The sequence below is a fragment of the Oncorhynchus gorbuscha genome, linkage group LG15 (assembly GCF_021184085.1).
Source record: "Oncorhynchus gorbuscha isolate QuinsamMale2020 ecotype Even-year linkage group LG15, OgorEven_v1.0, whole genome shotgun sequence".
NCBI lineage: Eukaryota > Metazoa > Chordata > Actinopteri > Salmoniformes > Salmonidae > Oncorhynchus > Oncorhynchus gorbuscha.
This window is the reverse complement of record NC_060187.1, coordinates 46,494,067-46,519,868: the sequence shown is the minus strand read 5'-3', so window position 1 is coordinate 46,519,868 and position 25,802 is coordinate 46,494,067. Positions and strand designations below refer to the sequence as shown.

Here is a 25,802-nt window from a genome sequence, read left to right as displayed (position 1 = left end):
ACAAGAACTTTAAGAGACTGCTCATATGTGTCAGAGAGATTCTGCTCTGACAACTGAGCTGAACTTTTATCTGTTAAGATTGTGCATGGCACGACAGAAAGTTAATGTTCCATGGCTTTTTTTTCTATGAAGAACCCAGAGAGAGTTATTTAGTTATTTATTTCCTGTTTTTTTCTGTGAAGAACTCAGAGAGGGTTATTTAGTTATTATTTATTTCATTAATAGTGTTATTATTTGTTTCCTGACTTTTTTTCTGTAAAGAACCTGGAAAGGGTTATTTGGTTATGTGTGGCTTTCTGGAAAACAATAAAAATTTTAAGCTCCCCTACGATCGTCACACTTTTTCTGTTACAAACTGACACCGGCCCCCCATCAGAGAAGGGAAAAGTTATGTGGCCCTCACAGGAAAAAGTTTGGGGACCCCTGGTGTACAGTGTTACATTGTACAGTCAGTAAGCAGTTTAGTACTTACACCGGCGGGCTACAGTGGCAATACATTTGTAAAAACCAAAAGCTTACCTTGACTTGGAAGAGTTCCAGTGTTGTGTTGGATAGTCATAGCCAGCTAGCTAACATAGCATCCCTCTGTTTGAGTAGGGTAAAGTAGCTAGCTGCATTTGCTAGCTAAGTGAAACTGAAAGTAAAAAAAATGTAATCTTTCTCTCTTGCTTGCTTGTCCTTCATTTTGAAAGGAATTAATTTGTCCACCCAATCAAACTGCAGTGCTAGCTAGGCTGTATCTTATGCTTTCAATACTAGATTCATTTTCTGATTGATTGGGTGGACAACATGTCAGTTCATGCTGCAAGAGCTCTGATAAGTTGGAGGACATCCACCTGAAGTTGTCCTAATTACTGTATTTGTCTATGGAAGGGGGTGAGATTTGTATTGAAGTCAATGTACCCAGAGGTGGACGGAAGCTAGCAGTCCTCCGGCTACACCATGGTGCTACCCTACAGAGTGCTGTTGAGGCTGCTGTAGACATTTCTTAGCAAAATAGTATGTGTTAATCAATAAATTATTTGGTGACGTGATTATATTTAGCATAGTTTTATCTAAAAAAAGGATAACTTTTTGAATGTTTGAAAATCCCAGAGGAGGATGGTCCTCCCCTTCCTCATATGAGGAGCCTCCACTGGTGTATAGGTGTATCACAATGTTTTCAATCATTACCAGTCAGACCGTAGTCTTAAGAAAAAAAGTCACGATAAGAAAAAAAAGAAGAGTTAGCAATTTCTAGTCACCGACTCTCTAATAGCAATTAACACCTTGTCTACGGTTCCCGTAACATGATGTAATATGGCCATTTGGTGAGTCAGTGCCCTCTCAGTGCCCACCTGCAGTGGTGTCGGCGTAGCCACCAGGTGAAATGGCCCTGACAGCCCAGGCAGTGGGTGGCCTCCTTGTCCTGCAACCAGCGTTCCTCTGCACGCAGCTTCTGCTCAAACTCCAGAGCATCGGACTTCTGCCACAGAATGTCCTTATCCCTGCCGGAGCACATACACACGCCGTGAATACATTTTGAATGTTTGGATCCAGCATCGAAGTACAAAGCACCCAAAAGGTCACAAACACACACGGGTACACACACACATACACAGGTGGGGGGTTAGAGCGCAGGACCTGCTGCCAAAAAGAACATGGGTTATACAAATCTGGTTGTTCCCCTCTGTTCATCAGAGAGTGACAGAGTATGGCAATTATCCGCTCAGTTAGGTTCATTCAGGCATGGTTTCTTTGTAACGAGTGAATCATACATTTGTATGGTTTATGGGTATTTGAGGACCACATAATCATTACTCATGCTATTCTGTTTACATTGTCATAATCTAATTCCACCGGCACTTTCCAATGACCCCCTGTTCTGGAGTGCATCTTTCTGGCAATGAGCAGTAAGGAATAGGAAAAAGTGAAAGAGTAAATGAAGACTGTAAATAAAAGCACTCTAGTGGTTTAAGGAGACCCCAGGGATGTGTTTTATCCCCTACTGGGGATGAGAGCTATGCGAATAGCTGAGACGGAGAGAGAGAGAGAGCTGTGGCTTTCTCTTCATTCTTCTCCCTCTTGAAATCCCCCTCGCATTCTCTTTCTCCTTGAAATCGTAGACTTTCTGAATTTCAAATCGACTACTCCTAGGCACTTTATGTATAGTAGATTAACAGATCGGATATGTGTAATCCATACAGTACAGTAGTTCTTTCATCTTGCCCGTTTAGCTGTATATTGGATACACCTAACCAATTGTTTTACACCTACAGAAGTGCCTACCGGTTGATTTGGAATTCCAAATGGGTTTCTGTCGGTCTCCAAACAACTTATTTCTTCGTCACCCTCCTCTGTGTCACTTTTTATACCCTTTTCCCCCCCATCCATCTATTTCCTTTCCCTCCCTCCTTCTCATCAGATGAGGCTATCAGTGGTGAGATGGCATATCAAAGGCCCAAACTATGTTCGCTAAGGGAGAGCATCTTCAGAACACACACTTCCCCCAGGGCTCAGCTAAGAGGGCAGAACCCAGACATAACATGCCATCTGATCGCCCAAACAAAGGGGGGAAAACAAGTCATCAACACCCTTTCAAGTTCCTAAACAAAGCTCCTCCCCCTCTACAGATCAAAAGGTGCAGCTGTCACTTTTCTGTTTCCTCCCATGGCTCGGGGCAGGTGCAGAGGAGGGTGGAAGGCCCAGGGCGTACTTGATTAGTTCGATGAGGCGCTCCTCCAGGGTGCTCTTGGTTCGGTAGAGGTCGTCAATCTCTGCTGTCGTCCTGAGGCAATGACTATGCTTGTCATTCTCGGCCTGCTCCAATTTCTTCTTCAGCTCCTCACGCGCCGCCTGGACCTCCAAGAGAGCCTCCTTGGCACTAAATGGGGGAGCGATTAGAAGGGAGTGAAAGGGATTAAACGAATGGAAGAGGGAGCGTGTACGATTACATCTTTGACTCAGTTGTCTTGTCCAATCTATATATTTATATATATTATTCTAGCCTTAATTATATTTTAGTTGAAAATATTATTAAGTCACATTTTTGTTATTTGAATAATGATTTAGTCTAGTTATTGTCAAAATCAATGAATATCAATAGATATTTTGAAGTGCCCGGTGGGCCGGATACAGCCAATGGTCCATACTTTTGCTCCTCCTTGGTGTACGCTATGTTAAATGGATTTATTACACTTTTTTAATGTAGATGTTCCAAAAGGACTGCATCAGTAGCTTGTAGGCTGTGCGTGAAAGCCAGGAGATGCTAGACATGTTTATGTTAATTAACGGTCAATTACCGTGAGACAGGTAGTTATTTGTTTGACAATCACTGGTTGACAACATTTTGTGACCGCCACGGCCCTGCTATTAATAATAAGGTGACATGACTGAACAAGGTGTGGACTAAACATATGGTAAACAGTCCGGTCCGCAAGTAACCCAGTTTTAGAACGGCCCGAGATATGCATCATGAACGTAAGAGGCGGCCGCCAACGCACAATAGAAACCAAAAATGTATAATGGGTCATATCTTTGGAACGGTAAGGACTTTGAGACGTTTTCTACCAGGGAAAGAGGGAGACTTGGCCATGTTGGCTACAGAACCTGGCTATGAAATGCAGTGAGGAAAGTGGGAGGGTTGAGCGAGACTACAAATTTAAAGACTGGCTACTTTTCTATGCTCAAGGGAGAGAAAAACATAGCTAAACTTGTTTTACTATTAAACTCAATGCTGCTATTGTTTTTTATTTTGTAAAGCAGCTTGGGTTTCTTAACCAGGCAAAAGGTAGCTAAGTAGAAGGCTGATGGTGACTGGTTAGCTTGTGCTTATTATCATTGAAAAGCATAATCTCCCCAAAAAACCTTATCCAGTCCACTTAGTAGTCCGATTTTATTCACAGAGATAATTTTTTCTCGTTCCGTTTTAGTCAACTGAAACATAATTTCTGTTTAGTTATAGTTTTTCTGTGTTTATTTAGTCAGTTATAGTCTCGTCAATTGCCATTGAAAAACATGAGTTTGACTAATATTTTAGTCACTATTTTGTATGAAATGAGAGGTAAATGGAAGGGGGATTATAGCCATACCTGGTGACAGAGTCTCTCAGTCGCTGAATCTCTCCCTCACTCTGACGAATAGCAGCTTCCGACTTTGCGACGTGAGCATCCTTCTCTCCAATCAGCCGTGAGTATTCCTCATTCACCCCCTTCATCAAACATAATCATAACATACACTCGTTTATTTTATTTTTTTACCAAAAAAGCTTTCGTAAACAGATGATCTGCTGACCCCTTTAAATACAGACAAAGAAAGGATTAAGAAGTCTACAGAGGAGCGATGCTTTGTAAATTAACTCTCTCCTTCTTCACTCAATCATAGCAAAGTATTATAGTACAGGCAGACTCTCTATGCAGGGAGAGGCAGGAGATTCACACCACCCTGCCCTCAGTTTTATCATCCTCGGTTTATGAACACTGAGCTAATCTAATTTTCAGGGTATTCATTAACCCAGTCAGGTGTGTGAAGCCCTGCTCCTCTCGCCCCCTTTTTGTATTTTTACCTTTTCCCTTTGTCATATTCATTCCTCTGCCTCTCTAATGAAAACATAAAAAAACAAGATGAAAAAACTTTTTCTACACACAATATGATCTTTCACAAATTCCTCTTACTGATTCTTTCTTTCCGCTATTCCAGTGTCAGCTGCTAAACAGACATGCCATTGAGCCAATCAGTTGTTCTGCGCCGGTGTATCCTAAAGTGGTCTATCTTGTGATTGAAAAACTGTCAAAGCACTGGCAATTTCATTTTAAAAACTGCAGCACCTACATTAACGCCAGGTTCGGTCATTTGCCTGTCTAACAACAGATCGCTTGCGCCGAGGTGGGAGGGGTGTCAATATTTGAGATGTTGCCTTAAAAACAAGCACAAAAGTGACAATTTCATGCAGTAGTAATGGGAAGTTTTAAGACCCACAAAAAACACATCTTAACGGTAACACAGTTGATAATGGAATGGATTTTGAGAGAGGAAGCGCAGACTATCCAGCCATGATGCACAGTGCCCATGGAAGGAGAGATGCGTCTTTTGTGACAGTGAATCGTGTTAATAAAAAAACGATTTAATTTAATTTAAAAAAACAAGCATAGCCTACCTTCCCCTTAATCAAGGCTGGTTTAGTAGCATTGCGATATTAAAAGTAGCTTATGAATATAGAGGTTTTAAATGGTCAACAGAGTGCTTTGAAACATTTGAGGTTTTTGTCCTCATGCTCATTATTCACAATTCACATACCTGCATTTTTCTTGTTCAAGTAGGCTATCCATTCCCATTTTCAAAGAGCTACCCTCGTCCAATTGCAAAAGATATCCTCCTCCAAACTATTCAGTCCTCCTATAATGCCATATCAAAAGCAGATTTTTTGGGAGAATCTGCCTCACACATACAGTACCAGTCAAAAGTTTGGACACACCTACTCATTCCAAGGTTTTTCTTTATTTTATTAGTTTCTACATTGTAGAATAATAGTGAAGACAACAAAACTATAAAATAACACATATGAAATCATGAAATAACAAAAGTGTTAAACAAATCCAAATATAATTTAAATTTTTCAAAGTAGCAACTCATTGCCTTGATGACAGCTTTGCACAATCTTGGCATTCTCTCAACCAGCTTCATGAGGTAGTCAACTGGGATGCATTTCAATTAACAGGTGTGCCATTTTAAAAGTTAATTTGTGAAATTTCTTTCATTCTTAATGCGTTTGAGCCAATCAGTTTGTGTTGTAACAAGGTAGGGGTGGTATACAGAAGATAGCCCTATTTGGTAAAAGACCAAGTCCATATAATGGCAATAACAGCTCAAATAAGCTTAAAGAAACGACAGTCCATCTTTACTTTAAGACATGAAGGTGAGTCAATATGGAAAATTTCAAGAACTTTTAAAGTTTCTTCAAGTGCAGTCGCAAAACCATCAAGCGACATGAAACTCTCTCTCATGAGGACCGCCACAGGAAAGGAAGTCCCAGAGTTACCTCTGCTGCAGACAATAAGTTCATTAGAGTTTACTGCACCTCAGATTGCATCCCAAATAAATGCTTCACAGAGTTCAAGTAACAGACACATCTCAACATCAACTGTTCAGAGGAGACTGCGTGAATCAGGCCTTCATGGTCGAACTGCTGCAAAGAAACCACTATTAAAAGGATACCAACAACAAGAAGCGCTTGGGCCAAGAAAAACGAGCAATGGACATAAAACCGGTGGTAATCTGTCCTTTGGTCTGATGAGTCCAAATTTGAGATTTTTGGTTAGTGGTGTGGGGGCTGTGCTTTGGCAAAGTGGGTGGGGTTATATCCTTCCTGTTTGGCCCTGTCCGGGGGTGTTTTCGGATGGGGCCACAGTATCTCCTGACCCCTCCTGTCTCAGCCTCCAGTATTTATGCTGCAGTAGTTTGTGTCGGGGGGCTAGGGTCAGTTTGTTATATTTGGAGTACTTCTCCTGTCCTATTCGGTGTCCTGTGTGAATTTAAGTGTGCTCTCTCTAATTCTCTTTCTCTCTATCTCTCGGAGGACCTGAGCCCTTGGACCATGCCTGAGGACTACCTGACATGATGACTCCTTGCTGTCCCCAGTCCACCTGGCTGTGCTGCTGCTCCAGTTTCAACTGTTCTGCCTTATTAATATTTTACCATGCTGGTCATTTATGAACATTTGAACATCTTGGCCATGTTCTGTTATAATCTCCACCCGACACAGCCAGAAGAGGACTGGCCACCCCACATAGCCTGGTTCCTCTCTAGGTTTCTTCCTAGGTTTTGGCCTTTCTAGGGAGTTTTTCCTAGCCACAGTGCTTCTACACCTGCATTGCTTGCTGTTTGGGGTTTTAGACTGGGTTTCTGTACAGCACTTTGAGATATCAGCTGATGTACGAAGGGCTATATAAATAAATTTGATTTGATTTGGTTCTAACCTATGTGTCTTTGTGAGACACAGAGTAGGTGAATGGTTGATCTCACCTTGTGTGGTTCCCACCGTGAAGCATGGAGGAGGATGTGTGATGGTGCTTTGCTGATGACACTGTCTGTGATTCATTTAGAATTCAAGGCAGACAACCAGCATTGCTACCACAGCATTCTGCAGCAATATGCCATCCCATCTGGTTTGCGCTTAGTGGGACTATCATTTGTTTTTCAACAGGACAATGACCCAAAACACACCTCCAGGCTGTGTAAGGGCTATTTGACTAAAAAGGAGGGTGATGGAGTGCTCCTTCAGATGACCTGGCCAAAATCACCCGACCTCAACCCAATTGAGATGGTTTGGGATGAGTTGGACCGCAGAGTGAAGGAAAAGCAGTCAACAAGTGCTCAGCATATATGGGAACTCCTTCAAGATGGTTGGAAAAGCCTTCTTCATGAAGCTGGTTGAGAGAATGCCAAGAGTGTGCAAAGCTGTCATCAAGGCAAAGGGTGGCTACTTTGAAGAATCTCAAATATAAAATATATTTTTTATTTGTTTAACACTTTTTTGGTTACTACATGATTCCATATGTGTTATGTCATAGTTTTGATGTCTTCACTATTACTCTACAACATAGAAAATGGTAAAAATAAAGAAAAACTCTTGAATGAGCAGGTGTGTCTTTTAACTCGTACTGAAGGTAACAATACAATTGACAGGAGCCTAGCATTTTGTATAGACGTGTGAATGTTATGCGTTAAGACATTTAGGCCTACGTGTACACACAGTGCCATGGAACGAGAGAAGCGATTTATGATATCATGCTTCGGATCCGATCCTATTTAGAAATATTGTTGGTTTAAAAAAATTTTTTTATTGTTTTTTGTTTAATTTGATTAACTTAATTAGAAAGATTCACCGTCCATGGGTTTATGGTGAGAACGTACATGGTTCGGATGCGATGCAATTTCGTCTGCTATTTCCAGAGGAGTGCAAATATGATCCATAAGATGGTTCCATGATGTTTATTAAAACATTACATTTGCGAGCAGTATAACGGAGAGTGGACATTCCCCCTTTCTCTTTATATTGGATCTTCATCCAGCTCCTGTGAAAAGTTTGGATGTGTGTAAAACCTTCCATAGTCTAAGTTGCCTGGTCTGTATTATATGCCTTTGGGGAGTAATTATGGTGCGAGTAACTGTAGTTAGCATATTTAGAACAAGTTGTTGTTTCGTTTTTATTAGAATACTATATGAATAAAATTATACAGTGTCTTTTCAGGTCTTATCAATATTCTAGTGAATTTAATAAACTAAGCTATAACGGACTAACATTCTAATTGGAGTTGATGACAATGCAATACATAAAATACCGTAAATACACAACTTGAAGCAACCACATGTTTAGCCATGGAGCACGTTCTGATTGGCCAGAGAGGGGAGAAGCGTCAACACACACACAACCTGTTTATTCATCAAAATCCAGCCCTTTCACGCCACCGCCAACTTTTGTGCCCATAATTCTGGTTGTGAAAATAGCAAAAAATATTTAGGACCCCCCCAACCTATAACGCTACAGCCAGCGCTAAGATTTACCATTGCATTAGAGTTGTTATAATGTTCTCTGTCATATGTGAATAATGAAAGAGGTGAAGATACAGACCTCTATCTCAAAGATTTTGGCCTCCAGACTGGACACCTTCTCCTGCTCTTTAGGCAGCTGGACCCTCAGTTTCCCCAGCTCATCTTTCAGACTCTGGATAGAGAGCAAAATATACAAGTGTTGAAATTGTGCCAAAGTGAGGAGAATTCTGCAGCTCCTGCACAGCAAAAGCACGCTGTTTTATAAAGAGGTAAATATGTTCTGATTCACACATAGTAATTCATTGTCTAATTAATCACAATAATTTCCCCCGTCACAGGCTTTTGACAGAAATCCAGCTAAACTCACCTTGATCTGGTTCTGATGATTCATGCTCTCGGAGCTCATCTGGAACTTGACCGCCTCCATCTCCTCCAGACTGGTGTCCTGGAGGCTCCTCACCTGGCACTCTGCCTTCTCCAGCTTGTCCTGCAGCTCCAGCATGGCTCCCGGAAGGTTCTCTGTCATCCTCAGTTCCTCCCTTAGGCCGGTGTTCTCCTGGCGCATGGCAGCCATGCAGGCCTCCAGCCGCTCCACCTCCCCGGAAGTTCTCTCCTCCAGTTCCCCTATCCTGTCTGCCTCCCCCGCCCAGCCTTCCTTGGCCTCCTCCCTTTCTGCTGTCAGTCTACAGATAGTCATCCCAAGCTCTGCCATCTCTGTATTGGCCCGGTGGAGGCCTTCACGTATCTCAGCATTCTCCATGGCCAACCTCTCATTCTGGGCCTTTAGCGTAGCCAGCTCTCCCCTGGCGGAGGCCTCTGCGGCAGCCGACTCGGACCGGGTGGCTGCCTCCTGGTCACGCTCCCTGCTCAGAGCCTCTTCCCTCTCTTTGCACTGCAGGAGCTCGGCCACGTGCCTCTGGTTAAGTGCCTCGGTCTGGGCTTTGAGCTGCTCTGTTAGGGTCCTGAGTGCGTCTTTCTGGGCCTCCATCACCTCCAGCTGGGCCTGGCTCTTCATCCTGTCCTCCCCAGAGGTCTTCAGCTGCACTCTCAAATCCATCACTTCTGCCTGGAACCTGGACACCTCCTTCATGTTCACTTCCAGTTGGCCCTCCACCATAGTCAGCTTGGCGGCTACCTCCTGGCTCTTCTTGGCCTGGGCAGAGCTTCTCTGTAGCTGTGTTCTCTCCACTGTCTGTTTCTCAGTGGTGACCCTCTCTATCAGCTTTGTCTTTTTGGCACAGGCATTTTCTGCATCTGCCTTAGCCTTTTCCAGTGTCCTTCCTCTGGTCTCCAGGGCCTCCACCCTGGCCTGGAGCTCTGCACAGCCCTTCTCCTTGTTCTGTAGCTGGGCCTTCCGGTCTTTGAGCTGCTCCTGCAGGCTGGCCTCGCTCCTGCGGGATGCCCCCAAGCTCTTCTCCAGCTCTCCGATCTGCCCGTGGATGGACTTCAGTTCCTCCTGCATGGAGCTCAGCGCCGCCCTCACCGTAGCCTGCTCCTCCCTCAAGCCTTGGTTCTCCTGCTCCAGCCGTTTGGTAGAGGCATTTGAGACCGCAGCGGCCATGGCTGCCCTCTGTAAACTCTCGTCCAAGGCCCGGTTCTCCTCACGCAACTTCCTGTCCTTCTCATCCACTGTTACCTTGGCGTCGTCCAGCTGGCCCCTCAGGTGCTTGTCAGACGCCCTGAGAGCAGCCACCTCGTCCTCCAGGGCTGCCCGGCTCTCTGCCAGCTCCTTCTTCAGCTCCTCATTCCTCTTCACTGTGTCAAGCAACTTCCCATTCAGCTCCATCAGGTTGGTGCACTGAGTCTTGTACTCTTCAATTTTATTGGCCTGCTCCCTGATGCTAGATTCCAGCTTGGAGAGGTTGGCACTCAGGATGTCCCTCTCCGTTGTCAGGCTATGGCTCTGGACCTCCAGGTGCTGAAGCCTCTGTATACTGGAGAGCAGCTCCGCCTCTCTGCTCTTCAACTGCTCCTTCAGGTAGAGTTGTTCCACCTCCAAGGCCTCTTTCAGACTGCATATGCTTTCCTGGGTCTCCTCTTTCTCCTCCTCTGCTCTGTTTCTGGCCTCCTCTGCTTGTCTCTCCATCTCTTCCAGAACACTCTGGAGGTCCTGCAGCTGCCTCTGCAGGTTGTTGACCTCCTTCTCTCTCAAAGTCAATGCCCCCTTCAGCTTGTCAATGGCATTACGCTGCTCCTCTGCACACTCCGCAAACTTAGCGTTCCCCTCTGCAATGGATTTTGACAGCGACTCGAGCTTGGCCTCATCCTTCTTTTCTGCCACCTCTTTGACCCTTAGCTCATCTGCCAGCCTGTCGGCCTGTCTCCTCCTATCCTCTCCCTCTGCCAGAGCCTCTATCTTCCCCCTCTCAGCATCCTTCAGTCTGTCCAGTAGCTCATGGATCTTCTGTGCCGAGTCAAAGTAGCTAGTCGCTTGCTGGCCCTTCTCATCCAACACCCCATCCAGTTTGGTCATTAGTTCTACGTTCTTCCCCTCTGCGGCTGCCAGCTTCTCCTGAAAGTGGCGATTTTCGATCTCCCTGGCCCTCTCCCCGGCCCTCAGGGATTCCAGCTCGCAGGACAAGGCCTCCTCCCGTGCCTCCAGGTCTTTCAGGGTCCCTTGCATTCCCTGCTGTTTCTCCTGGGCGGTCAGCGACACGTCCAGCTGCCTCTGTAGCTCCAACACCACACGTCTGAGCTCAACACCCTCCTCCCCCATCTGCTGTACCCTGTCCAGGAGCTCCCGCTGCTTCAGCTCCGACTGGTCCAGCTCCAGGCGGAGCTCGTCCAACATACTCACCTCTACGCTGGAAGGCAACAACTCGTTCAACTCACTCAGCATGCTTGGGCCATTGTCAGGGCTGCCAAGGAACTCATGAGCCTGCTGCGGTGGTTTAGGGTGGTTGGGGAAAGAGAGTATTAGATTGAGTGCAGATGACACCACTCAGTTTATGGTTTTATGTTTCATTATGGTATAATCTGAGCAATATGACTAGCAATATGATATGTTAAGATATGACCAGTTCATAATAGTGCCAGCAGAATAAAAGCTTTGAGGAGGAAGGTGGCTGTGTCAGTACCTGTGAGTAGGTGCTGGCCAGACTGTTAATGCTAGAGCTGCGACTGGGTGGTTTCCACATGTGGCCAGGTGAGTTGGGCATGCCCAGTGTCCTCCTGGAGTTCAGAAAACACGTGATGAGGTGACATCACCAAGTATCGTTTTAATCTACATCAATTCCTCAATCCAATACACAGCACCTGGAGAATGGGATGTATTATAAACCACTCTGTCTTTGTGATTGGTTACCTTGCGAAAGTGGGCCAAGACGAGTCAAGGTCATGACCCCTGGAGGCCACGTCAAACTGGACCTCGTTGAGCTCATACAGGTGACTTATGATGTCAACGCCGAGGTGAGATTTCAGCAAGGGGCTGCGAGTATAGTACCAGTCACTGCACAGAGAAGAAGATAAGCATATTGATAGAATGAAAGGAGAAATACACACATTCACATAGAAATACCTTCACTAATATACTTAGCCTGTTGGTTATATCCAATTACCTTGACCCTCACAAAAAGTACAGTGCATATATGAAAAATGAACATCCCTTTTGTAAACACACAGATACATTTCCCAAGTACATCGAGCACACAGACATGACTCTTTACGAAGGGAGAAGCAACTTTTCGAGAAGCAGATCTGTACAATATGTCTTGACTACATCTGAAAACATGTCAACCCCTCCAAAACCCACTGGACACTGCTTCCAGTAAGCTTTGGCGCCAAGGTACAGGCACACACTCTTTACTCACCTGAGGAACAGAGAAATACATTTATAGAAGTAAAACCCCATAAGGAAAGAGAAATGAAAGGAAATGATGTTTACTCGAAACAATGAACTTACCGTCAGATCAGTCCAAATCTCAGAACAGTAGTCTATGTCTAAAGAAGTGTCACTTCAACCAAAACGCTAACAGTCCCTTAATTTAGCCAAACATGATTATGTTCCACAAATTTGACCCTACGCATCCATGTTCAACCCCTAAAACTGTTCCAGAAGTGGTGTCAGGTCTGAGATTTTTTGCTCACTTTGCCATTCAAACTTGTGATACGTATTTGAGAGATGAACCCCTCTTTGCCTAAGGGTTTTTAACCCATGACCTCTGTAAATCCTGTGCCGGGTTGAATTTTACCTGGTTACCCTTTGGTTCATCAGACACTGCTGCAGAGTGTCGGCCAGTCGTTGGTGCACCAGGGAGTAGCGAATGAAAGCCCTGCCCTTCCCCAGAGATGTCTTCAGCTGGAAGGGGTAAGTAAATAACATATTCACAGTGTTGTACAGCAAATATATGTGATAGCTGTTCAGCTGCAGCACCAATGAGGCCTAGAATGAGCATATGTGCTTCCTGAACATGTCCGTTAAAAGAATAGTTCAAATCAACGTTTGTCAGACATTTTAATTCCTCAAAAGTGGTTTATAATTCATCCATATTCAGCAACATCTGTTGTGTAGATCCTGCTTACAAAGAGTATTTGTGTTTCATGGCATGCCAAATTCCCCCATGTACTTATAACAACAGGTAAGTGCCAAAATAAAGGAAACACCAACATAAAGTATCTTAATAGGGTGTTGGGCCACCACGAGCCGCCAGAACAGCTTCAATGCAAATTGGCATAGATTCTACAAGTGTCTGCAACTCTATTGGAGGGATGCGACACCATTCTTCCACAAGAAATTCCATAATTTAGTGTTTTGTTGATGGTGGTGGAAAACATGAGGGTCCAATTGGGTTGAGATCTGGTGACTGTCACACAGACACACACACACTTTAACCCCATATGCTCCTTTGAGACACATTTTTCAAAGTCACTGATCCCTTCTTCTAGCCATGATAGCCCAAATAATAGGTAACTGGGCATTTTTATACATGACGCTACGCATGATGGGATGTTAATTGCTTAATTAAATCAGGAACCACACCTGTGTGGAAGAACCTGCTTTCCAATATACTTTTTAAAAATCGCTCAATTACTCAAGTGTTTCCTTTATTTTGGCAGTTACATAGTTATCAGCGAGACAGAGAACTGAATGCATATACGTTAATTAAGCAATCCATGACAGTTGCAATGTCAGGAGTATTAGCGATCAGGTCGATTTCAATCCCTTCAATCACGGTTGTGAAATATGTGTCTGAGTGGATTTGGTACATCATTTGTAGATCAAGTATATTTGTTCCTTCATTATTTCACATTAGGTAAAAAAACAAACAAACATTAAGACCCAAAACTGTAATATTATACATAACTTCAGATAGAGGTTACACAGAAATGGTGACTGTGTTTGCTGGGTCCCATAAAACGGTGTCAAAAAAACATCTGAAGATACAACAACATTACAAATGAATTACTACTAAACGTTGTGTATCAACAGTTGACAATCCTTAGAATTTACTTTTAAAAGTGCAGATCTCCATACCTCTGGGATGGATTTGACAAAGCGGATACCATCGTTGGCGCCTTTGATCTTGGCCAGACAGTCGCTGAAATAATCCCAGTAGTCTTTTCTGGTGCCAAGAAATGTTGTCTTCTCCTTCTGGTCAAACTGAATAGTGTAGATGACATGTTGGCAATAAATCTTACATGACATACTGTATAGCGATGTGAACAAGAACAATGCCATATCGGGGAACATAGCAGGTTGGCCTTGATTTGACTTGGATTCTTCTGAAGACAGATTAGATTTTTAGTCTAGGACTAGACTTAATCTGTGTCTGGGAAACCACCCCTAAATCAAATCAAAGTTTATTGGATGTGTACACAGTTTAGCAGATAGGTGCAGCAACATTATTGAGTTACTAGCTCCTAACAATGCAGTAAAAAAGTACACAAATAATAACAAACTAAAATCAAGAAACCAACATTCATTTTGATGCAACCATGATTATGGATAATCCTGAATGAATTGTGAATAACGATGGGTCAAAGGTTATACGCCAAAGACATGTTAACCTCTCTCCATTACCAATAACAGGGAAGGTTAGCATGGCTTGGGGGTATGATCTTTGCCCATCTGTTACTTTCTCACTCATCATTATTCATGATTCATTCAGGATTGTCCGTAATCATGGCAGCATCCACATTCATGTAGAAGTGTTCAGAAACATATTCTACTCTTATTTACAATAAAAGTGACTCCAAAATGAAAAAATACATTGTTTACCATTCATTGATATTGGGCAGCAAATAATCTGAAACAAAACCAAAACTAACCACAAATGCATCCAACCTGTTTGTAGAGTCACAAGCTTGATGTAGTCATTGCGTGCTTGGGCCTTGATCCCATCCGGGCAGATGGTACCGGTGCATCATGGCTTCTATCCCCTGGCCATAAGACTTAAATGGCTCACAACTACTGCTCCCCCTCACACCTACGCTGCTGCTAAAATTACTATTGACTAGATGTATTAAATTAAATCCAGGTGAAAGCTATGATCACTTATTGAGGTCACCTGTTAAATCCGCTTCAATCAATGTAGATGAAGGGGAGAAGTTACAGAAGGATTTTTAAGTCTTGAGACATGGGTTGTGTACGTGTGCCATGCAGAGGGTGAATTGGCAAGAGAAAAGATTTAAGTGCCCTTGAACAGGGTTTGGTAGTAAGGTGCCGGACATACCGGTTTGAGTGTGTCAAGAACTGCAATGCTGCTGGGTCTTTCACACTCTACAGTTTCCCATGTGTATCAAGAAAGATCCACCACCCAAGGACTCTCTAATTCTCTCCTTCTCTCTTTCTTTCTCTCTCGGAGGACCTGAGCCCTAGGACCATGCCCCAGGACTACCTGACATGATGACTCCTTGCTGTCCCCAGTCCACCTGGCTGTGCTGGCCTGCTGCTCCAGTTTCAACTTCCACCTGACCGTGCTGCTGCTCCAGTTTCAACTGTTCTGCCTTATTATTATTGGACCATGCTGGTCATTTATGAACATTTGAACATCTTGGCCATGTTCTGTTATAATCTCCACCCGGCACAGCCAGAAGAGGACTGGCCACCCCACATAGCCTGGTTCCTCTCTAGGTTTCTTCCTAGGTTTTGGCCTTTCTAGGGAGTTTTTCCTAGCCACTGTGCTTCTACACCTGCATTGCTTGCTGTTTGGGGTTTTAGGCTGGGTTCCTGTACTGCACTTTGAGATATCAGCAGATGTACAAAGGGCTATATAAATAAATTTGATTTGACTCACCTGCAGCAGGTACTCCAGTTTGTAGGAGAATTTGTGCAGATTAGGACTATCATCCGTGATTGGCTCCCCATTCTCCCTGTACTCTTTAGTGAGCTCGGCAACAGCATCTGTGGTTCAGAGAGAGAGGGGAGAGTCCATCACGGAACAAAAACAGATGTAAACACACTTAAAGGCATATACTATACACGTGCATTCCCCACACTCAGACACCACTGACAAAAAACAGGGAGTTTCTACTACAGTAGCTACATTCCCTTTACCTGCTGAGAGAAACACATTAATACGATTTCTCTCTGACCTGGTAGCCTCTTTCTCCTGAACAAAATGCAAAAAAAACATCCACCCATCTAATCCAATAGTCCTGCTACCTTTTTGGGAGGCAGGGTAGCCTAGTGGTTAGAGCGTTTGTTGGATCGAATCCCTAAACTGACAAGGTAAAAATGTGTCTGCCCCTAAAAAAGGGCAGTTAACCCACTGTTACCCGGTCATTGTAAATCAGAATTTGTTCTTTATTTTTTATTTTACCCCTTTTTTCTCCCCAATTTCGTGGTATCCAATTGTTGTAGTAGCTACTATCTTGTCTCATCGCTACAACTCCCGTACGGGCTCGGGAGAGACGAAGCTTGAAAGTCATGCACCTGTGCACCTGGCAACCTTGGTTAGCGGGCACTGCGCCCGGCCCGCCACAGGAGTCGCTGGTGCGCGATGAGACAAGGACATCCCTACCGACCAAGCCCTCCCTAACCCGGACGATGCTAGGCCAATTGTGCGTTGCCCCACGGACCTCCCGGTCACGGCCGGTTATGACAGAGCCTGGGCGCAAACCCAGGGACTCTGATGGCACAGCTGGCGCTGCAGTACAGCGCCCTTAACCACTGCGCCACCTGGGAGGCCCAGAATGTTCTTAACTGACTTGCCTAGTTAAATAAATAAAGCATTTTTATTTAGGTTCTAGACATTCCAGGGTTTCTGTGCTTATTACAGCTCCACCATTCAATGACAAACAAACGGAGGTCCCACAGTGACACACATACAAAACACACCACACGTACAGACAGTCAAGATGGAATATCCTCACAGCGATTTAAATGGCTTCCAGATCATTTTCAGGTCAAAACAGATGGGAGTCGAAAGCTCAGCATGTCCAACCTGGCATGTCTCCCCACATCCTCCTTACATCTCTACCTCCACAAAAACCTTCTCCAGTCCCCTTCCACCTTTCTCACACATCCCAGCTCAGCACATTAACCCACCTGCCTCTCATACAGCGTAAAAATAAATAAATGGAAAGACGATCGACGGGAGGCTGAGCACCCCCTCTCTCCTGCTGAAATACTGACAGGGCCTTTCGGGTCGCCCCCACCACACTCTAGGGAGCACACCCCATGGGGCTGGGGGAGAGGGTCGGCTCAATGATGTCCTCCCAATGAGGAGCAGGGACAACCAAAGTGTGGAAAGAAATGCTGTCTGGATTGTAGCCAATGTCAAGCCAGTCACATCCAGGACACTGCAACCCCTCTGTCCCTTGACCTCTACGATCCTTCTCTATTTCTCTCCCTCTTTGTCACTCGCTGGCAGCAGACAGTGGGGGTCTCCCCCTGTCACATTTACACAGGCCCGGACGCACTCGTTGTCACAAAGAGACTGACGCGAGCAACCACACGCAGCCTCACGCACACTCATTGGCAACGTACCATGCAGATCTCTGATAATCCTCCGAAGCTGGCTCTCCCCCAAAGCCTCACCGGCGGCCATGGTCAGACTAGCTCCCCGGCAACCAGTTCACCGGGTCATAAACAGCCTGTTGAATCAGAGAATCAGAGGGACAGTCAGAAACAAAAGACAAGCACGTAGGTACGCACACACATTTACTACATCCCTTTCACTCTTTCATACAGTCTGTCTGTCAGTTACTCACTCTATCACACACAAATGCACGTAAACACGCATGGACGCACGCACGCACACACACACACACACATATATATACTACCATTCAAAAGTTTGGGGTCACTTAGAAATATTCTTGTTTTTGAAAGAAAAAGCAAATTTTTTGTTGATTATAATAACATCAAATTGATCACAAATACAGGGTAGACATTGTTAATGTTGTAAATGACTATTGCAGCTGGAAACGGCAGATTTTTTTATCCATCATACCCGTGTTCCAATGGCACGTTGTGTTAGCTAATCCAAGTTTATAATTTTAAAAAGACTACTTGAGCATTAGAAAACTCTTTTGCAATTATGTTAGCAGAGCTGAAAACTGTTGTGCTGATTAAAGCAATAAAACTGACCTTTAGACTAGTTGAGTATCTGGAGCATCAGAATTTGTGGGTTCAATTACAGGCTCAAAATGGCCAGAAACAAAGCCCTTTCTTCTGAAACTCATCAGTCTATTCTTGTTCTGAGAAATTTTGGCTATTCCATGTGAGAAATTGCCAAGAAACTAAAGATCTCGTACAATTCTGTGAACTACTTCCTTCACAGAACAGCGCAAACTGGCCCTAACCAGAATAGAAAGAGGAGTGGGAGGCCCCGATGCACAACTGAGAAAGAGGACAAGTACATTAGAGTGACTAGTTTGAGAAACAGACACCTCACAAGTCCTCAACTAGCAGCTTCATTAAATAGTACCCGCAAAACACCAGTCTCAATGTCAACAGTGAAGAGGCGACTCCGGGATGCTGGCATTTTAGGCAGAGTTGCAAAGAAAAAAACATATCTCAGACTGGCCAATAAATATAAAAGATTAAGATGGGGAAAAAGAACACGAGGAAAATTGGAAAAAAGTGTTATGGACAGACAAATCTAAGTTTGAGGTGTTCGGATCACAAAGAACAACATTCGTGAGACGCAGAAAAAATGTAAAGATGCTGGAGGAGTGCTTGACGCCATCTGTCAAGCATGGTGGAGGCAATGTGATGGTCTGGGGGTGCTTTGGTGGTGGAAAAGTGGGTGATTTGTACAGGGTAAAAGGGATCTTGAAAAAGTAAGGCTATCACTCCATTTTGCAACACCATGCCATAACCTGTGGACAGTGCTTAATTGGAGCCAATTTCCTCATACAACAGGACAATGACCCAAAGCACAGCTCCAAACTATGCAATAACTATTTAGGGAAGAAGCAGTCAGCTGGTATTCTTGTCTGTAATGGAGTGGCCAGCACAGTCACCGGATCTCAACCCTATTGAGCTGTTGTTGGAGTAGCTTGACCGTATGGTAAGTAAGAAGTGCCCATCAAGCCAATCCAACTTGTGGCAGGTGCTTCAGGAAGCATGGGGTGAAATCTCTTCAGATTACCTCAACAAATTGACCACTAGAATGCCAAAGGTAATTGCTGCAAATGGAGGAGTCTTTGACGAAAGCAAAGTTTGAAGGACACAATTGTTATTTAAATTAAAAATCATTATTTATAACCTTGTCAATGTCTTGACTATATTTCCTATTCATTTTGCAACTCATTTCATGTATGTTTTCATGGAAAACAAGGACATTCTAAGTGACCACAAACTTTTGAATGGTAGTGTATACAGTACCAGACAAAAGTTTGGACACACATGCTTATTACTGGGTTTTTCTTTATTTTTCCTATTTTCTACATTGTGGAATATTAGTGAAGACATCAAAACTATGAACTAACACATATGGAATCATGTGGTAACCAAAAAAGTGTTGAAATCAAATGATATTTTATATTTGAGATTCTTCAAAGCAGCCAACCTTTGCCTTGACAGCTTTGCACACTCTTGGCATTCTTTCAACCCATCTTGAGGTAGTCACCTGGAATGCATTTCAATTTACAGGTGTGCTTTGTTAAAAGTTCAAATTATGGAATGTATTTCCTTCAAGACTGTTGGAAAAGCATTCCAGTTGAAGCTGGTTGAGAGAATGCCAAGAGTGTGCAAAGCTGTCATCAAGGCAAAGGGTGGCTACTTTGAAGAATCTCAAATATATTTTGATTTGTTAAACACTTCTTTGGTTACTACATGATTCCATATGTGTTATTTCATAGTTTGTGTCTTCACTATTATTTTTGTCATGTTTTGTCTTAGATTGTCTTGTCATTATGCTTTCCCTTCTGTTAGTTTCCCCCTGCTGGTCTTATTAGGTTCGTTCCCTTTTTCTATCCCTCTCTCTCCCCCTCCCTCTCTCTCCTCTCTCTATCGTTCCGTTCCTGCTCCCAGCTGTTCCTATTCCCCCAATCATCATTTAGTCTTCCCACACCTGTTCCTTATCTTTTCCCCTGATTAGAGTCCCTATTTCTTCCCTTGTTTTCCATTCCTGTCCTGTCGGATCCTTGTCTATTGTTCACCGTGCTGTGTCTATGTATTGCCCTGTCGTGTCGTGTTTCCCTCAGATGCTGCGTGGTGAGCAGGTGTCTGAGTCTGCTACGTTCAAGTGCCTTCCAGAGGCAACCTGCAGTTCTTGATCAAGTCTCCAGTCTGTTCTCGTCATTACGAGTAGTATTATGCCTTTTGTTTGTAAAGTAACTTTACTGGATTAAAAACTCTGTTTTCGCCAAGTCGCTTTTGGGTCCTCATTCACCTGCATAACAGAAGGATCCGACCAAGGAATGGACCCAGCGACTACAGATGCTCGTAACACTGCCGTCGAGATCCAAGGAGCCATGCTCGGCAGACACGAGCAGGAATTGTCTGCTGCTCGCCATGCCGTGGAGAACCTGGCCGCTCAGGTTTCCGACCTCTCTGGACAGTTCCAGAGTCTTCGTCTCGTGCCACCTGTTACTTCCTGGCCTGCCGAGCCTCCGGAACCTAGGGTTAATAACCCACCTTGCTACTCCGGGCAGCCCACGGAGTGCCGCTCCTTTCTCACCCAGTGTGATATTGTGTTCTCTCTCCAACCCAACACATACTCTAGCGAGAGAGCTCGGGTTGCTTACGTCATTTCACTCCTTACTGGCCGGGCTCGAGAGTGGGGCACAGCTATCTGGGAGGCAAGGTCTGATTGTTCTAACAATTACCAGAACTTTAAAGAGGAGATGATTCGGGTTTTTGACCGTTCAGTTTTTGGTAGGGAGGCTTCTAGGGCCCTGGCTTCCCTATGCCAAGGTGATCGATCCATAACGGATTACTCTATAGAGTTTCGCACTCTTGCTGCCTCTAGTGACTGGAACGAGCCGGCGCTACTCGCTCGTTTTCTGGAGGGACTCCACGCAGTGGTCAAAGATGAGATTCTCTCTCGGGAGGTTCCTTCCAGTGTGGACTCTTTGATTGCTCTCGCCATCCGCATAGAACGACGGGTAGATCTTCGTCACCAAGCTCGTGGAAGAGAGCTCGCGTCAACGGTGTTTCCCTGCTCCGCATCGCAACCATCTCCCTCCTCTGGCTCAGAGACTGAGCCCATGCAGCTGGGAGGTATTCGCATCTCGACCAAGGAGAGGGAACGGAGGATCACCAACCGCCTGTGCCTCTATTGCGGATTTGATGGACATTTTGTCAATTCATGTCCAGTAAAAGGCCAGAGCTCATCAGTAAGCGGAGGGCTACTGGTGAGAGCTACTACTCAGGTCTCTTCATCTAGATCCTGTACTACTATGTCGGTCCATCTACGCTGGACCGGTTCGGGTGCTACATGCAGTGCCTTGATTGACTCTGGGGCTGAGGGTTGTTTCATGGACGAAGCATGGGCTCGGAAACATGACATTCCTTTCAGACAGTTAGACAAGCCTACGCCCATGTTTGCCTTAGATGGTAGTCATCTTCCCAGTATCAGATTTGAGACACTACCTTTAACTCTCACAGTATCTGGTAACCACAGTGAGACTATTTCTTTTTTGATTTTTCGTTCACCTTTTACACCTGTTGTTTTGGGTCATCCCTGGCTAGTATGTCATAATCCTTCTATTAATTGGTCTAGTAATTCTATCCTATCCTGGAACGTTTCTTGTCATGTGAAGTGTTTAATGTCTGCCATCCCTCCCATTTCTTCTGTCCCCACTTCTCAGGAGGAACCTGGCGATTTGACAGGAGTGCCGGAGGAATATCATGATCTGCGCACGGTCTTCAGTCGGTCCCGAGCCAACTCCCTTCCTCCTCACCGGTCGTATGATTGTAGTATTGATCTCCTTCCGGGGACCACTCCTCCTCGGGGTAGACTATACTCTCTGTCGGCTCCCGAACGTAAGGTTCTCGAGGATTATTTATCTTTGTCTCTTGACGCCGGTACCATAGTGCCTTCTTCCTCTCCGGCCGGGGCGGGGTTCTTTTTTGTTAAGAAGAAGGACGGTACTCTGCGCCCCTGCGTGGATTATCGAGGGCTGAATGACATAACGGTTAAGAATCGTTATCCGCTTCCCCTTATGTCATCAGCCTTCGAGATTCTGCAGGGAGCCAGGTGCTTTACTAAGTTGGACCTTCGTAACGCTTACCATCTCGTGCGCATCAGAGAGGGGGACGAGTGGAAAACGGCGTTTAACACTCTGTTAGGGCATTTTGAGTACCGGGTTCTGCCGTTTGGTCTCGCCAATGCGCCAGCTGTTTTTCAGGCATTAGTTAATGATGTTCTGAGAGACATGCTGAACATCTTTGTTTTTGTCTATCTTGACGATATCCTGATTTTTTCACCGTCACTCGAGATTCATGTTCAGCACGTTCGACGTGTTCTACAGCGCCTTTTAGAGAATTGTCTCTACGTAAAGGCTGAGAAGTGCTCTTTTCATGTCTCCTCCGTTACTTTTCTCGGTTCCGTTATTTCCGCTGAAGGCATTCAGATGGATTCCGCTAAGGTCCAAGCTGTCAGTGATTGGCCCGTTCCAAGGTCACGTGTCGAGTTGCAGCGCTTTTTAGGTTTCGCTAATTTCTATCGGCGTTTCATTCGTAATTTCGGTCAAGTTGCTGCCCCTCTCACAGCTCTTACTTCTGTCAAGACGTGTTTTAAGTGGTCCGGTTCCGCCCAGGGAGCTTTTGATCTTCTAAAAGAACGTTTTACGTCCGCTCCTATCCTCGTTACTCCTGACGTCACTAGACAATTCATTGTCGAGGTTGACGCTTCAGAGGTAGGCGTGGGAGCCATTCTATCCCAGCGCTTCCAGTCTGACGATAAGGTTCATCCTTGCGCTTATTTTTCTCATCGCCTGTCACCATCTGAGCGCAACTATGATGTGGGTAACCGTGAACTGCTCGCCATCCGCTTAGCCCTAGGCGAATGGCGACAGTGGTTGGAGGAGGCGACCGTTCCTTTTGTCGTTTGGACAGACCATAAGAACCTTGAGTACATCCGTTCTGCCAAACGACTTAATGCCCGTCAAGCTCGTTGGGCGTTGTTTTTCGCTCGTTTCGAGTTTGTGATTTCTTACCGTCCGGGTAGCAAAAACACCAAGCCTGATGCCTTATCCCGTCTGTTTAGTTCTTCTGTGGCTTCTACTGATCCCGAGGGGATTCTTCCTTATGGGCGTGTTGTCGGGTTGACAGTCTGGGGAATTGAAAGACAGGTTAAGCAAGCACTCACGCACACTGCGGCGCCGCGCGCTTGTCCTAAGTAACCTCCTTTTCGTTCCTGTTTCCACTCGTCTGGCTGTTCTTCAGTGGGCTCACTCTGCCAAGTTAGCTGGTCATCCCGGTGTTCGAGGCACTCTTGCGTCTATTCGCCAGCGCTTTTGGTGGCCGACTCAGGAGCGTGACACGCGCCGTTTCGTGGCTGCTTGTTCGGACTGCGCGCAGACTAAGTCGGGTAACTCTCCTCCTGCCGGTCGTCTCAGACCGCTCCCCATTCCTTCTCGACCATGGTCTCACATCGCCCTAGACTTCATTACCGGTCTGCCTTTGTCTGCGGGGAAGACTGTGATTCTTACGGTTGTCGATAGGTTCTCTAAGGCGGCACATTTCATTCCCTCGCTAAACTTCCTTCCGCTAAGGAGACGGCACAAATCATCATCGAGAATGTGTTCAGAATTCATGGCCTCCCGTTAGACGCCGTTTCAGACAGAGGCCCGCAATTCACGTCACAGTTTTGGAGGGAGTTCTGTCGTTTGATTGGTGCGTCCGTCAGTCTCTCTTCCGGGTTTCATCCCCAGTCTAACGGTCAAGCAGAGAGGGCCAATCAGACGATTGGTCGCATACTACGCAGCCTTTCTTTCAGAAACCCTGCGTCTTGGGCAGAACAGCTCCCCTGGGCAGAAGACGCTCACAACTCGCTTCCTTCGTCTGCTACCGGGTTATCTCCGTTTCAGAGTAGTCTGGGTTACCAGCCTCCTCTGTTCTCATCCCAGCTTGCCGAGTCCAGCGTTCCCTCCGCTCAAGCGTTTGTCCAACGTTGTGAGCGCACCTGGAGGAGGGTGAGGTCTGCACTTTGCCGTTACAGGGCACAGACTGTGAGAGCCGCCAATAAACGCAGGATTAAGAGTCCAAGGTATTGTTGCGGCCAGAGAGTGTGGCTTTCCACTCGCAACCTTCCTCTTACGACAGCTTCTCGTAAGTTGACTCCGCGGTTCATTGGTCCGTTCCGTGTCTCCCAGGTCGTCAATCCTGTCGCTGTGCGACTGCTTCTTCCGCGACATCTTCGTCGCGTCCATCCTGTCTTCCATGTCTCCTGTGTCAAGCCCTTTCTTCGCACCCCCGTTCGTCTTCCCTCCCCCTCCCGTCCTTGTCGAGAGCGCACCTATTTACAAGGTACGTAAGATCATGGACATGCGTTCTCGGGACGGGGTCACCAATACTTAGTGGATTGGGAGGGTTACGGTCCTGAGGAGAGGAGTTGGGTTCCGTCTCGGGACATGCTGGACCGTTCACTTATTGATGATTTCCTCCGTTGCCGCCAGGATTCCTCCTCGAGTGCGCCAGGAGGCGCTCGGTGAGTGGGGGGGTACTGTCATGTTTTGTCTTAGATTGTCTTGTCATTATGCTTTCCCTTCTGTTCGTTTCCCCCTGCTGGTCTTATTAGGTTCGTTCCCTTTTTCTATCCCTCTCTCTCCCCCCCTCCCTCTCTCTCCTCTCTCTATCGTTCCGTTCCTGCTCCCAGCTGTTCCTATTCCCCCAATCATCATTTAGTCTTCCCACACCTGTTCCTTATCTTTTCCCCTGATTAGAGTCCCTATTTCTTCCCTTGTTTTCCGTTCCTGTCCTGTCGGATCCTTGTCTATTGTTCACCGTGCTGTGTCTATGTATTGCCCTGTCGTGTCGTGTTTCCCTCAGATGCTGCGTGGTGAGCAGGTGTCTGAGTCTGCTACGTTCAAGTGCCTTCCCGAGGCAACCTGCAGTTCTTGATCAAGTCTCCAGTCTGTTCTCGTCATTACGAGTAGTATTATGCCTTTTGTTTGTAAAGTAACTTTACTGGATTAAAAACTCTGTTTTCGCCAAGTCGCTTTTGGGTCCTCATTCACCTGCATAACAATTTTACAGTGTAGAAAATAGTCAAAATAAAGAAAAACCCTTGAATGAGTAGGTGATGTCTAAACTTTTGACTGGTACTGTATATACACACATTCATTACCCATTTCAAGGTATTGCTGAAGACAATGTTGTGCTTCCCAACTTGTGGTTTGAACTCATAAGCCTCTGAGAGCTCAGTGTTGGACTGAGAATGAAAGAATTAGATGTACTTTTAGTTTGTGAGTTTTACTATGAGCTCCACATTAAACTCAGCGTCGCTTTTAGTACATGGTGTTCATGGCTGCTTGGTTGCATAGAGGTAGAGTCATTTACCACAGCAGCTGTTCCTCTAGGCTAAAAAAGGCTACAAATATATCTATGAAATATTTCTAAAATATCACACTTCTCAATTCAGTCAGCTGTGTCTGCGACAGCCTCTCTCTCGCTCAGCGTGAATAACAAAGCCACTGTTCCTAAAGCAAAGTGAGACAACATCAACAATAACAGTATAAAAAACTATAATAAATACTCAATAATAATGATAACAATAGTGATTAGACAAAGGGGACAATATACAGTGCATTCGGAAAGTATTCAAATGTTTCCCAGATTTTGTTAAGTTACAACATTCTAAAATGGATGAAAATATTATTATTGTTTCCCTCATCAATCTACACACAATACCCAATAATGACTGAGCAAAATTAGC

General features: G+C 45.2%; 1 protein-coding gene across 3 annotated transcripts in view; it reads right to left on the bottom strand.

Moving 5' to 3' along the window:
- Window positions 1-25,802, bottom strand: part of LOC123997394 (FYVE and coiled-coil domain-containing protein 1-like) — a 65,760-nt gene that overhangs the window by 27,195 nt on the left and 12,763 nt on the right. For all 3 annotated transcript variants that reach the window (XR_006832111.1, XM_046301571.1, XM_046301572.1), the window contains exons 2-12: window positions 17,459-17,565; window positions 15,765-15,871; window positions 14,003-14,128; window positions 12,720-12,826; window positions 11,834-11,977; window positions 11,607-11,700; window positions 8,897-11,410; window positions 8,609-8,701; window positions 4,071-4,189; window positions 2,696-2,863; window positions 1,338-1,487 (exon numbers count right to left, since the gene is read on the bottom strand). Coding sequence is in view for 2 of the 3 variants with exons in the window: in XM_046301571.1 (XP_046157527.1) it covers window positions 1,338-1,487; window positions 2,696-2,863; window positions 4,071-4,189; window positions 8,609-8,701; window positions 8,897-11,410; window positions 11,607-11,700; window positions 11,834-11,977; window positions 12,720-12,826; window positions 14,003-14,128; window positions 15,765-15,871; window positions 17,459-17,519 (3,683 nt within the window). In the remaining variant the exon portion in view is untranslated. The remainder of the gene's footprint in view (window positions 1-1,337; window positions 1,488-2,695; window positions 2,864-4,070; window positions 4,190-8,608; window positions 8,702-8,896; window positions 11,411-11,606; window positions 11,701-11,833; window positions 11,978-12,719; window positions 12,827-14,002; window positions 14,129-15,764; window positions 15,872-17,458; window positions 17,566-25,802) is intronic.